Raw genomic sequence first — 15,703 nt, 5'->3', positions numbered from 1 at the left:
TGGAATCTTGCTATATATAAAAATTTGGAAAGATACCCCTGTGAAAGGGGTTTATTACTATATATTCAAAAGACTTTACATAAGTAGCCCCTTACAGGTAATCTCCATCTTACTAGGCTTAGGGACATAAATACTGCAGGACTCCGGAACAGCACTGTGTGATAGAAATATAATGCAAACTACACGTGACTTTACATTGTCTAGTAGCCACGTTTAAAAAATAAAAAAGAAATGGGTGAAATTAACTTTAACTTTTTAGCCCAATATGCCCAAAGTATTATAACTCCATCATTTACTCAGTATTAAAACTACTGAGTTATTTGAAGTCTGTTCTTTGTACTAGGTCTTAGAGCACATCTCAGTCCAGACTGGAAACGTGTCAGGTGTTCAGTAGCCACATGTGGTTAGTGGCTACAGGATTAGTGCAGCTGTAGAGTTCTTTTTTCAGTACTGCTACTCATCCAGAGCAAAGTTTGAGTGTATCTAAGCTCTTCCAGGATTCCCCCCAAATTGTTTTTACTTGGGATTAGTGAAAAACAGCCAATAAATGTGATCTAAAATTTAGATTTTGGGGTTGTCATGAGTTTCTTAATTCAGTAAAGAAGACCAGTTATTGTTTACCACAGTTTAGAGGTTCTGGTTAAAACTAGATTCTGTTAGACCATTAGAATTTCGTAGTATTTTTAGTGAAGCATATGTCTTCAGTGAAAAGTGATGCTTTTAAAGTTCTACTTGGATACTTTATGTCTAGTCCTGTTGCAAGAGAATGGTAAACTATGGTATAAGTAACTATATACAATGGAAGAAGTAAATAAGAAGACTATGTATATGGGAAAATTTATCATGTCAGGGGAAGAAAACCCAAAATTGAATGGTCATAATGATTTTAAGTATATAAGAACTCTGTGTTTAAAGAGAGACTATAGAGGGATGTAAGTGAGATATTTGGATAAAGGAGTTAAAATATTTTTATGAAATGACTATTCTTTAAATAAAAACCATAAATTAATTGAGCAAATATTTATTGAATGTCTACTATATACTGAATACTAGGGATAGAGTATACACGACATGCAAAACATATGTAGACTGCTCTCGTGGGTCTTCTGTCCAGGTGAGGGAGACAGCAGCCAAAAGTGGAAGCTTATGCCATGATAGTGGCTGTAAGAACTACATAATCATATATGAACTTACAGTAGTGGAATTTGAGGTGTTCATGGAGGGGGCCTTGACCTGTTATTTGCAGAGACATTAACTACATGAAGAAGGAGGGAAGAGTGTGCCAGATCTGCTCTCCAGTACAGTAGCCACCAGCCACAGGTGGCTCTTAAAAACGAGACAAAACCGAGGTGTGCTGTGTGAAAATACTGTAGGTTTGAAGACTTAGTACAAACAACAGAATGTAAATTATCTTTTTAAATATTGACTGCATGATTCATGACAATATTTGGGTTATATTAGGTAAAGTAAAATATATTAAGATCAGTTGCATGTGTTTTTACTTTACTTTGACTCCTAGAAAATTAAAAACGACTCGCGGCCTGCATTGTGTTTCTGCTGGCCAGCACGACTGGGAGGCATCACTGTCGGAACAACGGATAAGCAAGAGCGGGGGCAGCGTGATCTGAGATGACTCTGGGAGGGAGTACACAGTGAAACATTAAATGTCATGTTAAAAGGGTTTCACCTTTGACCTATGAGTTTTGGGAAGCCATCAAGGAAGCGTTAGCAGGAGGAGGGCGAGGTGTATCGTGATCAGACTGTTTCACCCTAGCTGTATGCAGTCTTCTGTTTTAGCTATTTACTATTTACCTTTTCAACTGAAAACTGACTTCTTTCAATTAATAGACAAAATCATAGAGAAATTATTTTGACCATGTTTTTAATATACTATTCTAAATTTCTTGTCCTGGTAAAAATTATTAATTTCTAATTCATTTTAGATTCTTCCTGGAATAATAAGTGTTCATCCTGTAATAAGAAATCTGGCTGTTTTATGCTTGGGATGCTGTGGGCTACAGAATCGAAATTTTGCAAGTAAACACTTTCTATTACTATTGCAGGTAAAATTTGTCTTGTGACAAAATCTTGATAGTTTTTCCTAAAATACTAACAATCTGTGGTGATAATGCTAGTACTTTAAATTTAATCTATTCAGAGCTTGTTGAAGATGATGATGATGATTATGGATGACTTTTAGAGACTCAATTTTTAGGTTTTGATTCCTTTCTTATTCAAACACCTGTGTAGAAAAGGGATGAAATATCAATTATTTAAGGTATTTTTAAAATTAATCATACAGTAAATACTGAGTGCATATTATATGCTCAGCATTATTTAGGCTTAGAAGAGAATAAGATAGGAGCTTACATTTTAGAAGAGGAAACACAATGAAAAGTAAACAGTGTATACAGTAGATTCCAGTGATTCTGCTAGTAATTCTAAATGGAGTCTTGTTTAGTGTTGTGAAGTGTATTGGCTTTTAGGTGCTAGGAAATAAAACCCTACATTTTCAGAGGTTTTACTAAGAAATTAGAGCAGAAAATTTTTACTTCAGTTTCCTGGCTTTCTAGAAGCTTGGGGTCTTGAAGTGCTAGATTAACCCTGGTCATTACTTTTTCTTTTTTACATTTAAAAATATTAAATTTATTGAGGTGATGGTGGTTAATAAAATTATATAGGTTTCAAATGTGCAATTCTGATCCATCATCTGGGTATGGCATTGTGTGCCCACCACCCAGAGTGGTGGTTTTCTGTCACTGTGTATTTGGCCTCCTTTGCCCTTTTCCACCCTGCCACCCCTTCCTGCTGGTCACCACCAGACTGTCTGTGTCTGTGAGCTTCCGTTTGTTTTTCCTGTTTGTTCATTTGTTGCTTTCAGTTCTATATCCCACATGTGAGTGAAGTCATGGTTCTTTATTTTTATTTTCCGACTTACTTTGCTTAAGCATGCAATCTCAAGATCTGTGTTATGTTGTTGCAAATGGTAATATTGCACCTCTTCTTATGGCTGAGTAGTAGTTTTTTTGTACGTATGCACCACGGCTTCTTTACCCAGTCCTCTAGCGAAGAACACCGGCTGTTCCCACGCCTTGGCCACTGTGAACAGTGCTGCAGTAAACAGAGAGGTGCATATATCTCTGGATACATGGTAGATACGCAGAAAAGGGGTTGCTTTTTTTTTTTTTCTGGTGGAACAAAAATCTTACTAGATTATTTGATAGTGAGGGGTTCGTTTATGTCTGACTTATTAAGTAGTTCCTTTTGGCTCTAAAAATGAGGTAAAAACATTCATGAAGATTTCCTAAATACCATTATGAATGCTGCTGAAAATTATATATTTTTGTAATCAAGTTGGGACTCTGATAGAGATTGGAGGATGACAGATATGTAAAGCGATAGAAGTCTTTCAAAAGATATTTAAGTTCACTTGACCTTTAAAGATGAAGTGTGAATTTTGATCCTTTTAATTTTTGCTGACATAATATCAGTAATAATATGTAGTTTGGTCATTTCAGACAGAAGAAGTGGCAATATGAATTTAATGCTCAAGCGTGTCCTGGAGCATTGTGAAGAGATTTAATACTAAGTCATTACCCACCAGAGAGAGCAGCAGGAGCCTTGATACTGTGTGCTCCTGTGTAATTTCTGTAGTGTAAAGGAATGGTCAAAACCAAGTGCGTGTGTAAGATAAACGATCGTTTCTTATCAAAACCAGTCCACAGTTTTACCTCCTTTAAAATCAAACCAGTCAAGAGTCCACTTGTCATGGAATTCAAAGTTTATTTTCCCCCCTTTTTCTTTTGTGTAGTTTAAACAACCTTGACCTCTAAATTTACTTTTTTTCAGGGACTGGATATTGATATTTACCTGAATAACATAAGTATGTAAATTTTTTGAAGTAAAAATGTTTGTGAATGATAGATTCAAATGAAGCAAAATAAGTTATATATGAAATTTTATTCATTCTAAAGGCTAAAGCTATATAGACAAGTAGCTTATCACTTACCAAAACTTAAGAGCATTAAAGAATATAGTAAGCCTCTTTATAATAGAAATAATCAGCTCTCTATTTTTATGGTTTTGAAATTTGGTATGTAGGAATTCAGTTTTCTTATATCAGGATAGCCTCATACAAATTGCTGGGCTTTATTGTTCACCCACTTTTATAAAGGAGTCCCGTCCAGTTCATTGAAAACTGAATTCACTGTTAATGAAATCTGAATACTGAGCTAATAAGGCAAAAATCTATCTTTAATGAAACTTGATAACCTAGACGAGTATTGCTATTCTAATGAATACTTTTTATTGGTTACAGTGTTTTTTTTTTATTTTTTGTCTTGATAGATAGCTCAAAACAATTTCAATATAATTGAACAGGTTTTCTAGATATTAAAAAAATAATAAAATCATAGTTGAACTTTCTTTTTTTAAATAAAAGGAACATATAATTTAGCCTGACACTTGTTTCAGACTTCTTTTGACTGAAGATGAACTTTTTCTGAAGGAAATATAATTAAATGTTATGGTGCAAATAAACAAATAATAACTAAAAAATGGAAATTTTAATTATTTTTGAAAAATGTTTTATGTAGGCTTGACACTTATGAAATTAGACTAAGAAAATAATTTTATGCAGCATAATTAAAAGTTTAGTGAATTTATTTTTTTTGTTGGGGGATATTTCAATTTAGGTTTTGCAAATTGATGATGTGACAATCAAAATAAGTGCTTTAAAGGCCATCTTTGACCAACTGATGACATTTGGGATTGAACCATTTACAACTAAAAATACCAAAGCCAGTCAAAGTGAAGGTGCAGAAATAAACACTGATGAAGAGCAAGAGTCAAAAGAAGCTGAAGTGACTGCTACAGCCAAGAATGTCCTGAAACTTCTTTCAGATTTCTTAGATAGTGAGGTGAGAAATAACTGCAGTATTGTTATTCTAAAATGTCGTTTTCAGCATGTACGTTTATGTTCTTCATATTTATTTTTTAGGCTGAAGTTTAAACTTGGCCAACATTTAAAAATTTTGCCTTTTCAATATCTAATTAAATTCCAGTTGTACTTCCAGTATGCCTAATTTCTCTCTATCAGAGTGCACGGTCAGAGAATTGACAAGTAAACGAAAAGGAAATGACTGTTGGAAGGGGTTACTATCATTTTTTCATCTCTTTCCCTATCTTTGGGATTTATGACTTAAAATACTTTTTCTTAATAAAATAATTTTACATCGGGTGGGTGGGAGTTCTAAGATAGGGAATGGGATTGCATCTCTCTTCTTAAGGTACTCTTGAACTACATTTTCTAGCATATATAAACATGAAATTAAAATTTTTATATTGTTTTTTTACAACTGAGGTAAAATAACATGAATAGTATTTTTTTCATGTTTTTCTAAGTATTTTATTACTGAGCAGTATTCCATTAAATGGTGGATTTTTTAAAAATATATTTTACTGATTATGTTGTTACAGTAGTCCCAATTTTTTTTCCCTTTGCTCCTCTCTGCCCAGTACTTGCCTTCCCTCCAGCAATCCCAACCCCCTTAGTCCATGTCCATGGGTCGTGCATATAAGTTCTTTGGCGTCACCCTTTCCTATATTATTCTTAACTTCCCCCTATCTTGTGCCAACCAATTATGCTTCTTAATCTCTGCACCATTTCCCCATTTCTCCCCTTCCCCCTCCCAGCGGATAACCCTTCAAATGATCCCTATACCTATGATTCTGTTCCTATTCTGGTTTGCTTAGCTGGGTTTTGTTTTTATTTTTTAGATTCAGTTGTTGATAGTTGTGAGTTTGTTGTCATTTTCATGTTCATAATTTTGATCTTTTTAAGTAAGTCCCTTTGACATTTCATATAATAATGGCTTGGTGATGATGCACTCCTTTAGCTTTACCTTGTCTGGGAAGTACTTCATCTGCCCTTCCATTCTAAATGATAGCTTTGCTGGTAGAGTAATCTTGGCTGCAAGTCTTTGCTTTTCATCACCTTGAATAAATACTTCTTGCCAGTCCCTTCTTGCCTGCAAAGTTTCTTTTGAGAAATCAGCTGACTGTCTTATAGACCTTTGTAGGTAACTGCTTTTCTCTTGCTGCTTTTAAGATTCTTTCTATCTTTCCCCATTGCCATTTTAATGATGATGTGTCTTGGTGTGGTCCTTTTTGGGTCTAGCTTTTTGGGGACTCTGTGCTTCCTGGACTTGTATGTCTATTTTCTTCACCAATTTTGGGTAGTTTTCCTTCATTATTTTTTCCCATAAGCTTTCAATTTCTTGCTCTTTCTCTTCTCCTTCTGGCTCCCCTATGGTTTGGATGTTGGCATGTTGAAAGTTGTCTCAGAGGTTCCTAAGCCTGTCCTCATTTTTTTCAATTCTTGTTTCTTCATTCCGTACTGGTTGACTGCTTTTTTCTTCCTTATGTTCCAAATCATTGATTTGAACACTGGTTTCCTTCCCTTCACCACTGGTTTTGTGTGGCTTTTCCTTCGTTTCATTTAGCATAGCCTTCACTTCTTCCTTTATGTGTTTGTCATACTTAAGCATATCTGTCAAGCCTGTACGCATCTTTATCACCAGTGTTTTGAACTCTGCATCTGTCAGGTTGGCTATCTCCTTGTCTGTTAGGTTGGCTATCTCCTCGTTGCTTAGTTCTCCCACTGAGACCTTAATCTGTTGCCTTTTGGGCCATACCTCTGTCTCCTCAGCTTGACAGACTCCTGTGTTTGTTTGCCTCTGTGTCTTAGGCAGAGCTGTTGCTCCTCTCACGCTGTGACACGGTGTGCTGGGGATGTGTCTGAGAGGGAACAACGTCGCCTGCCCAGCACTCGCCCTTTTCCAGGCACCTCTCCCACTTCCGTATGGGACTGACGCCCCTAGCTGCTGCCCTGGCCGTTGTTCCCAGGGTGGATGGGTCTGCAGACATTCTAGGACCGTGGGGGCCCTTTAAACAAGCGGACTCTGTTGAGAGACCGGCAGTTTCTGCCTCCGTCTCAACCCCCACTGGTTTGCACAGTCAGAAGCAATGAGGCTTTATTTGCCCTAGCGCTGGGACTATGTGAGCTGTGTGGTCTGGTCTGGGGCTGAGAACACTCCCCAGGAGTCCCTCCCGACTTTTTAAAACATGTGACTGCGCTTTCTGCCAGCCAGTGCTGCCGCCACTGCACCTTGTCCTCTCCGCCCCTCTCCTTCCTGTCTGGATGAGTATTTCTTCTTTATATCTTTGTTTGTTGGACTTCCATGCAACTCGATTTTCTGGAACTTTGGTTGTCTCTGGTTTTGAGGTAGTTGTATTCCTTCTTAGTTGTGGGAGAAGACGCAGTGTGACTGTCTACGCCTCCATCTTGGCCGGAAGTCCTAAATGGTGAACTAATAGTTTTAAAGTGAACAATGTATTGGAATTTGGTACATTCACAATGTAGTACAAGCATTGCCTCTAATTTTTAAAAACATTTTCATTACCCCAAAAGGAACGTTAACTGATTAAGCAGTTGCTCTCTATTTCCCCTCCTGCCAGCCCCTGACAACCACAAATCTGCATTTTGTATCTACAGGATTAACTGTTCTGGATATTTCATATAAGTGGCATTGTATGGTCTGTGACTTTGTATCTCCTTTCTTTCACATAGCTTGTCTTTGAGGATCATCCATGTTGCAGCTGGTATGAGTACTTCATTTCCTCTTACAGTAGAAAAATACTTTATTCATATACTACAAGTTATTTAGCTATGCATCTACTGAAGGGTATTTGGGCTCTTTCCACCTTTTGGCTACCATGAGTAGATAGTGCTGCTGTGAACATGGATTTGAGTACCCATTCTTTTGGGTATATTTTTAGGAATGGGAGATCCACTCATCCACTGATGGGCACTTAGGTTGTTTCCAGCATTTGGCTATTGACAATAGTGCTGCTATGAACATAGGGGTGCATAGGTTCTTTTGAATTGGTGATTTGGGATTCTTTGGGTATATTCCCAGCAGTGGAATCGCTGGATCAAAAGGCAGTTCCATTTTTAGTTTGTTGAGGAAATCCCATACTGTTTTCCACAGTGGCTGCACCAGTCTGCATTCCCACCAACAGTGCAGTAGGGTTCCCATTTCTTCACATCCTCGTCAGCACATTTTGTTTGCTGATTTGTTAATGGTGGCCATTCTGACCAGTGGGAGGTGGTATCTCCTTGTGGTTTTAATTTGCATCTCTGATGGCTAGTGATGTTGAGCATCCTTTCATGTGTCTATGGACCCTCTGTATGTCCTCCTTGGAGAAGTGTCTGTTCAGGTCCTCTGCCCATTTTTTAACTGGATTTTTGTTGTCTTGGTATTGAGTTGTATGACTTCTTTATATATTTTGGAGACCAATCCTTTGTCTGAGATATCATTGGCCAATATGTTCTCCCATACAGTCGATTCCCTTTTCATTTTGAAGATGGTTTCTTTAGCCATACGGAAGCGTTTTAATTGGATGTAGTCCCATTTGTTTATTCTTTCCTTTATTTCCCTTGTTCTTGGAGATGTATCTTCGAAAATATTGCCATGTGGGATATCTGAAATTATACTGCCTATGTTTTTCTCTAGGACTTTTATGCTGTCACAACTTATATTTAAGTCTTTTATCCATCTTGAGTTTATTCTGGTGTATGGTGTAAGTTGGTGGTCTACTTTTATTTTTTTGCTTGCCCCTGTCCAGATCTCCCAACACCATTTATTGAAGAGGCCATTTTCACTCCATTGTATGCTCATGTCCCTTTGTCAAATATTAATTGACCATAGAGACATGGGCTTATTTCTGGGCTCTCAGTTCTGTTCTATTGATTTTTGTGCTCGTTCTTATGCCAGTGGCCTTGTGATATAGTTTGATATCAGGTATTGCGATCCCTCCCTTTTTTACATTTTTCTCAGGGTCTATTTTTGGTTCCATATAAATTTTTGAAATATTTGTTCTAAATCTGCGAAATATGTCATTGGTATTTTAATAGGAATTGCGTTGACTCCATAGATTGCTTTGGGTATTATGGACATATTATTGATGTTAATTCTTCCAATCCATGAACATGGTATATGCTTTCATTTATTTGTATCTTCCTTAATTTCTTTAAGTGTTCTGTAGTTTCCCCAGTACAAGTCTTTTACCTCCTTGGTTAAGTTTATTCCTAGGTACTTTATTTTTCTTGTTGCTGTAGTAAATTGGACTTTTTTCCCTTTTTTCTATCTCTGATATTTTATTGTTGCTATACAAAAATGCCTATGAAACTGAGTATTACTTTGTATCCTGCTATTTTGTCAAATTACACTTATTAGGTCGAGTGTTGTTTTTGTGGAGCCTCTAGGGTTTTCTATGTACAGTATCATGTCATCTGCAACTAATGACAGTTTTCACTTCCTCCTTTCTAAAAATTTTTAAGGGAATCGAAGTTTTAATAGCTAGACTAATAATTTGTCACATAGATACAGAATCTTATGTGCCTTTAATAAGTTCCTAATAACATGAATGATTTTTGGATAGCTTGTATAAAAATATTGTAGGACAAGCTACATTTTAAGGCATAAAAAGGAAATACAAATACCAGTTTCTTTTAATGAAAGTTATTTTTATTAGGTATCTGAACTCAGGACAGAAGCCGCAGAAGGCCTGGCCAAGCTGATGTTCTCTGGGCTGCTGGTCAGCAGCAGGATTCTTTCCCGCCTTATCCTGTTATGGTACAACCCTGTGACTGAAGAGGACGTGCGACTCCGGCACTGTCTGGGCGTGTTCTTCCCCATGTTTGCTTATGCAAGCAGGTACTTACGTGGTCGTATCACTAAGTCAGTCTTGCTGGAAGTTAAATTCATACCCCCCATGAGTCATATCTGTAGTATCATTTTGTTGTTTATTCTTCTCTTCAGCGGTAAGTGATGAAATGAGAAGAACTTACCTAGATTTTATCTACGTGAATTACTTGGCCCTTTCCTCGATGAAAATGTACTGTGTCTGGATGGGGTGAATTTTATACATAATACATATTTTTAAGAATCATATGCTTTTTCTTCGCTCATGTACTTTTAAATTGTTTTTCAATAGGACTAATCAAGAATGCTTTGAAGAAGCCTTTTTACCAACTCTGCAAACACTGGCCAAAGCCCCTGCATCTTCGCCGTTAGCTGAAATAGATATCACAAATGTTGCCGAGTTACTTGTAGATTTGACAAGACCAAGTGGATTAAATCCTCCAGCAAAGAAGTCGCAAGATTATCAGGTGGGTGAGTATGTTAGTTTATGGATGGCAAGGGTGATGACTTAGGATGCAGGGCACTGGTTGGTTTGGTTTGTTTTTGTAATAAAATAATCCCTCTGATTTCTTGAAATTTCTGGTATATGTGGTAGTGCACAACATAAAGTAAGAAAAAAGAAAAGCTACTTTGGGAAATGTGGAGATAGAAATCATCAATGCTGACATTTTTGCTACTGAAAAGTTACCCAGATTAACCCCCCTCACTACCCTCTCTTCTAATGTTGGCTTACCCGGTCTGTTTCTGATATGAGGAAGGAGAATTCAAAGAATGAAGCTTGCCTCAAGCTTATTTGCTTTTAATTCAAACGAAAGTTTACCTAAAACTGTCCCACAAATTAAATTTAATCTGGGTTTTTAATTCTTTAATATTATCTGATCAAACTTGTCAGCACATTGAAAATGTGTTATTAATTTTAGATGCCAGCCGATTGAGCTGAAATACAGTGGATCCTTGAACGACACGGGTACGGACTGCTTGGGTCCACTTACACACAGATTTTTTCCAGTCAATTTGTAGTCAGCTCTGTGTGTCCTTAGGTTTTCATTCATGGTTTTAACCACAGTGGATCGAAAATAGTATTTTTAACCCTTGGTTTGGGATTTGTGGATGTGGGGGGCTGACTATATGCACTGTTCTGTACCATTTTAATAAGGGACTCATGCATCTGGGGTTTTGGAACAAATCTCCCACAACTACCGAGAAGTAACTCTAATAAAGTTTTTGGGGAGTCGAAAATTATATGCGTTGGGCATCAACCCTAACTCCCCTGCATTGGTTAATAGTCAGCTGTATTGCTTTCCTATTTTAATTGACTGTATACTCCATTCAGGTCACTTTGTTAAACACTGTTGGAAAGATCATGAAGCATATTAGGCACAATATAGTAACATAAGGTTTATGTGGTAGGGGCGATGAGGACAGCATTACTAGTTTTGTACTTAGCATGCAGTTAGGCCTTGTTGGAATTTGGGGACTGGCTTGGTTAGAGAGAAAAAGACTGTTAGTAAGGGTGATTAATGATGCTGGTTGTGCATGTTTGTGAGCTGTGGGAAGTGTCTTTCTGGCTAAGGTTCCTGGATGGGGCCTGTTAGAACATTAGGGTAGGGAATTTGGAGTTGGCCTTACTTGCAGTGAGTAACTGAAGAGCATATAATGAAAGGGTTAAGGGGATGAAAGTAACTAATTAGTCGTTAATTTGGTAGTCAGTATCATTATTGAGGTGAATTGCTGAAAGGAATAGAGAGAATATTAACTAAGGGAGCAGTTAAAAATGTACAATTAGGACATAAAAGCTTGTAGAAAAAGAGTAATAGAAAATAGAAAGGAACAGTATAAATTGTCAGAAAAAACATGATGTATACAAAAACCTAGAAAAATGAGCTTTTAGAGTTGGGGGGATGGGTCCACGACAACTTGAAGATTCTAAGTACAGGCAACAGGACCTCAAAGATGTTGACACCATTTAATTAGGGAGCACTCTCATGATCAGTATCTTGGAAGAGTGAGGGAAATAGGTTGGGCAGAGGAAGAAGTTGAACTGCTACGAAGTCTGCAGGCCTAGGTGATCGCTCAGGGAGATTCATCACTGGGATCGTCCTTTGAGTTATCCAGAACTGAGACGAAGCTGGGCTGTCATACCCACATCCCTGCCAGTCCTGAGTATTGCCTCTCTCAAGGAGTTTCGACCTTGAGTAGAGCTGACTGTCTTCAACTTGTAGTTTTGTTCCTGAAAATGTTTAGCCTCTATAACTCATAGTAGTGGGAGGGTAAATGCTTCGGTCTAGTAAAAGGAGTGAGTCTGGACCCCGTCCTGGAGCATCCACTACAAAAACTTAGAGGAGCTCATTCGGAGAGGAATATGTTAAATTTGGTTTTAGACATTTTGCATTTGGAATGATGGCAAGCTAATTAGTTGGAAGTGTTTATTAGATATGTAAGACTATATTTTAATCATACCATTTTCAATTCACAAAGATTTTTCTCTTTATTTTTCTAGGCCTTAACAGTTCATGACAACTTGGCTATGAAAATTTTCAGTGAGATCTTAGTGTGTCCATGTTCACCAGAAGTTCGGGTCTATACAAAAGCCTTGAGTTCTTTAGAACTCAGTAGCAATCTTGCTAAAGATTTTTTGGTTCTGCTGAATGAGATTCAGGAGGTAAAGTAGTTTCCAATTACTCTTACTATGTATATTTTATCGAAGTAGAGTTTACATGCTTGTATTAAATTATACATGGTAGCATACTGACTTTGCTCATTTGAAATAAATATGTCCTTCAAAAGTTTAGAATTTTAGAATGTTTTAAAACCACTTGATATATAGTATCTTTTTTCAAAGTTAGAAATTGCTGCATTAAAAAAAAGTTAATGTTTTCTATTACAGCAAGTAAAAGATAGGGTATCTCTGAGAGCTTTGGAGAAAATCAAGATTCAGTTAGAAAAAGGAAATTCGGACAGTGGTGACCAAGCTGTGGAAGCGCCGGGTGCCAGCGCGACTGGGACCGTCTGTGAGAATGGAGGTTAGCAGCACACTAACCCCAGTCCTTGCCACACCCTGTTCTCTCATCTTCACTGAGACACATTTATCCTCCTGTAACATGTGGTTCGGTTTCAGAAATGAAAGGGAAATTTTCCTAATCCGTCCCCTTGGGAAAGTGTGTAGCTGCTAAGTGTTTATTCTAAGTGTATATTCTACGAAGAATAAACACTACTTTCACAAGGGTGTTGTGTATGTGTGTGTGTACATTTCTCACCATATGACCATACATACTTTCTTCATAGGAATTTTGCTTTCTTACTTGATGCTTATTCATATCTTTTAGAACACTGATTTATGATAAATTTTCTGTTTTATGAAAAATTGACTTGGAAAGATCACATAAAATATTTCATGAGGTTATTTTTTATTTACATTGCTGCATTATTTCCTTTAATAGAAAAGAGTAAAGAAGTATATGAAACTCCTTCCAAGGATGTAAAAGCAGCCCGAGCATCAAAATCCACTCAGCGGAAGACTGGCAGAGGTAGGGTGTATGGATTGACTAGTCTTATAGTAAAACTTCAGTTTTGTTTTCCAGTGAACTACTTACTTTTGCAAGTTTTCTTATCTTTGTTTCATTAAGGACAAATATCTTAGGCATTTTTTACTTTTTAATTCTTCCAGCTGATAATTATGTTTTGGTTTGTCATCTTAAAATATTACATCATTGTTGCTCCAAGTGCTTTTGTTTGAAATATGCAAAAGATCATATTGCAAAGGATTATTTGGATTAAACTGATTTTTATTAGCAAATGATCAGTGATTATTTTATATTATCTGTAATTTGTATTCTGTCTATATGATTAAGCAGTTTTGTCCCCTTTTATCTGCTTAGTATTTTTCTGGGCTTCTGTTTTCCTTCTTCCCAATTTATTTCATATTTCCCCAATATAATTTATTTCCCCAAGGGATATCCAACAATAAGGGAATTTGTTGGAATAATGTAAACATTGATTATTAGGAGATCACTTTGGAAAAAATACTGTAATTCAAGTTTTTTTCATTGTTTTATTGTTTATTACAAAAGCAATGCATGCTTATTACAGAAAATACACGCAAGCATACCATTATAAAGAACACTAATAATAACCCCCTTGAGCCAACAATTATTTTAATCCTTGAAAAATGTTTTTTGAGGCCTTTTTCTATGCAGATTTAGTATTTTTCTAAATGGAATCTGGCCATGATATAGTTTTGTAATTAGTTATTTAAATGCTAATTTCTGGATATCCCAAATTAGTCCCATATTGTTGGATATTTTCTTGGAGAATTACATTAGAAGTTTAAGAGCAAATATGTTAAGGTTTAGGGGGAAAAAAACCAACAAGTCTCACATGAATAAGTAGAGTGTACAAATTTCTATCAAATGCTCATACTGAACAAGAGTTTCGATAAGATTGCTTTTAGTCAGATACTATCCCGTTAGAACCCCACCTTTTTTTCTTTTTTTTAATAGCTCTCCACCTTTAATATATTATTTTATCATAAATGGGGAGCAAACCCAGGCCAAACTGTGTTCTTAACCTTATAAATTTCTAGCAAGTTTGTAACTGTCAACATAGAAAGGCTCTAATTTTTATACTGAAATATGTTTTAGTACACATATTTAAATTGGCCATGTATATGTTTGAATATTTTACAAGAAGCCATTACCTTACTGATTTAAGTTCTATTTCTTTAGGACCTGTTTATGGGCTTAACCTACCTACCTTTCTACTTTAATTTTCATTAGCTTCTCCGTACACTTTGTACTATATCCATAATAGAGGTACTTTCTTTTTATAGCGTGTTTTCCACATGCTTCTTTCATTTAACTAAAGTGTGCCTCCTTATAACTTAATTTCCATATTTTCCCTTGCCTGTTATCAGAGTTTATAATAGAAATTAATAAATTTTTAATCTTCAGTTCCTTTTCTCTGTGTTACTGATAATTGGTATCAAGGTGGCTGGAAATTTAGGAGGAATGTGTTGAAGAGGGAAAATAAAGGGTTTAGGTAGCCCAGATATAGATTAAAAACAAGAAGCAATTGATAATTTTGATAACCAACTGTCTTTAAGGACGAAGAAAAGTGACAGCTTCTGCCAGGATGAACAGGAGACGACAGACTTCTGAAGATGACTCTGAAAGGTATGCCGTGCCCTTCTAGGGCACAGGGAGGTCTGTTTGTCTAGAAGAAGAAAAACAATCTAGTGTGTGGTACTGTAGCCGAGATTCAATATAGAACAAGATAATCAGTGATAGCTGTTGTCTTGGATTCCACTATCAAAGGCATTTGACTTTCTATGGCTTATTTGCTTTTCCTGTTAATTGGCATGGTCTTTCTTACTAAGTAGTCATCTTTATGCGTTTTTTCAGTTTATGTTTCCATGTATTCTTCTATTTACATGATCATATTATAGGACTCCTCTAATCTTGAATTGGCAACTCTTGAGATTTAGGTTTGGGTTCTCTACATTTACAGTAATAGACTAATTCTGCCTATAATTTGGATGTATTTGTGGTATAGTGTTTATATTTGGTTTCTGCCAACTAGCCACTCCTGGAAGCTGAAAACTGTAGCTGACTGAACAGCTCTCTGGTAAACTGAAATCATGGAAAATTAAGAGTTGTTTGGTTTTGGTTGAGATTTTAGTTTTAAGCTTAGTGGAATCAGGATATCAATTATACACTGATCGAATGAGAATCAGAAACAAAAAGTTTTATTGATAAATAAACTGTGGTTTTAGAGCTTGTATTTAAATTGGTGTATTTTCAATATCTGTTTATAGTGATCGTGAAGTCGCACAGCCAGAATCAGAAATGAAGATGAGATTACCAAGACGAGCCAAAACCGCAGCACTAGAAAAAAGTAAACTTAACCTTGAGCAATTTCTCAATGAATAAATAAATTAA

The 15,703-nt window shown here is 36.4% G+C and overlaps 1 protein-coding gene across 1 annotated transcript in view; it reads left to right on the top strand.

Annotated features, from left to right (window-relative positions):
- The window catches only part of NCAPG (non-SMC condensin I complex subunit G), a 32,421-nt gene extending 16,718 nt beyond the window's left edge, over window positions 1–15,703 (top strand). Inside the window, 9 exon segments of the mRNA XM_090267037.1 lie at window positions 1,944–2,063; window positions 4,695–4,919; window positions 9,598–9,779; window positions 10,060–10,234; window positions 12,268–12,429; window positions 12,655–12,790; window positions 13,208–13,294; window positions 14,869–14,938; window positions 15,580–15,703. Of these exon segments, the coding sequence (XP_090123163.1) occupies window positions 1,944–2,063; window positions 4,695–4,919; window positions 9,598–9,779; window positions 10,060–10,234; window positions 12,268–12,429; window positions 12,655–12,790; window positions 13,208–13,294; window positions 14,869–14,938; window positions 15,580–15,703 (1,281 nt within the window).

This window comes from Furipterus horrens, unplaced genomic scaffold (assembly GCF_987537825.1).
Source record: "Furipterus horrens unplaced genomic scaffold, mFurHor1.1.pri manual_scaffold_2, whole genome shotgun sequence".
Lineage (NCBI taxonomy): Eukaryota > Metazoa > Chordata > Mammalia > Chiroptera > Furipteridae > Furipterus > Furipterus horrens.
The sequence above is the reverse complement of the archived record's forward strand: the minus strand, read 5'-3'. Positions and strand labels throughout refer to the sequence as shown.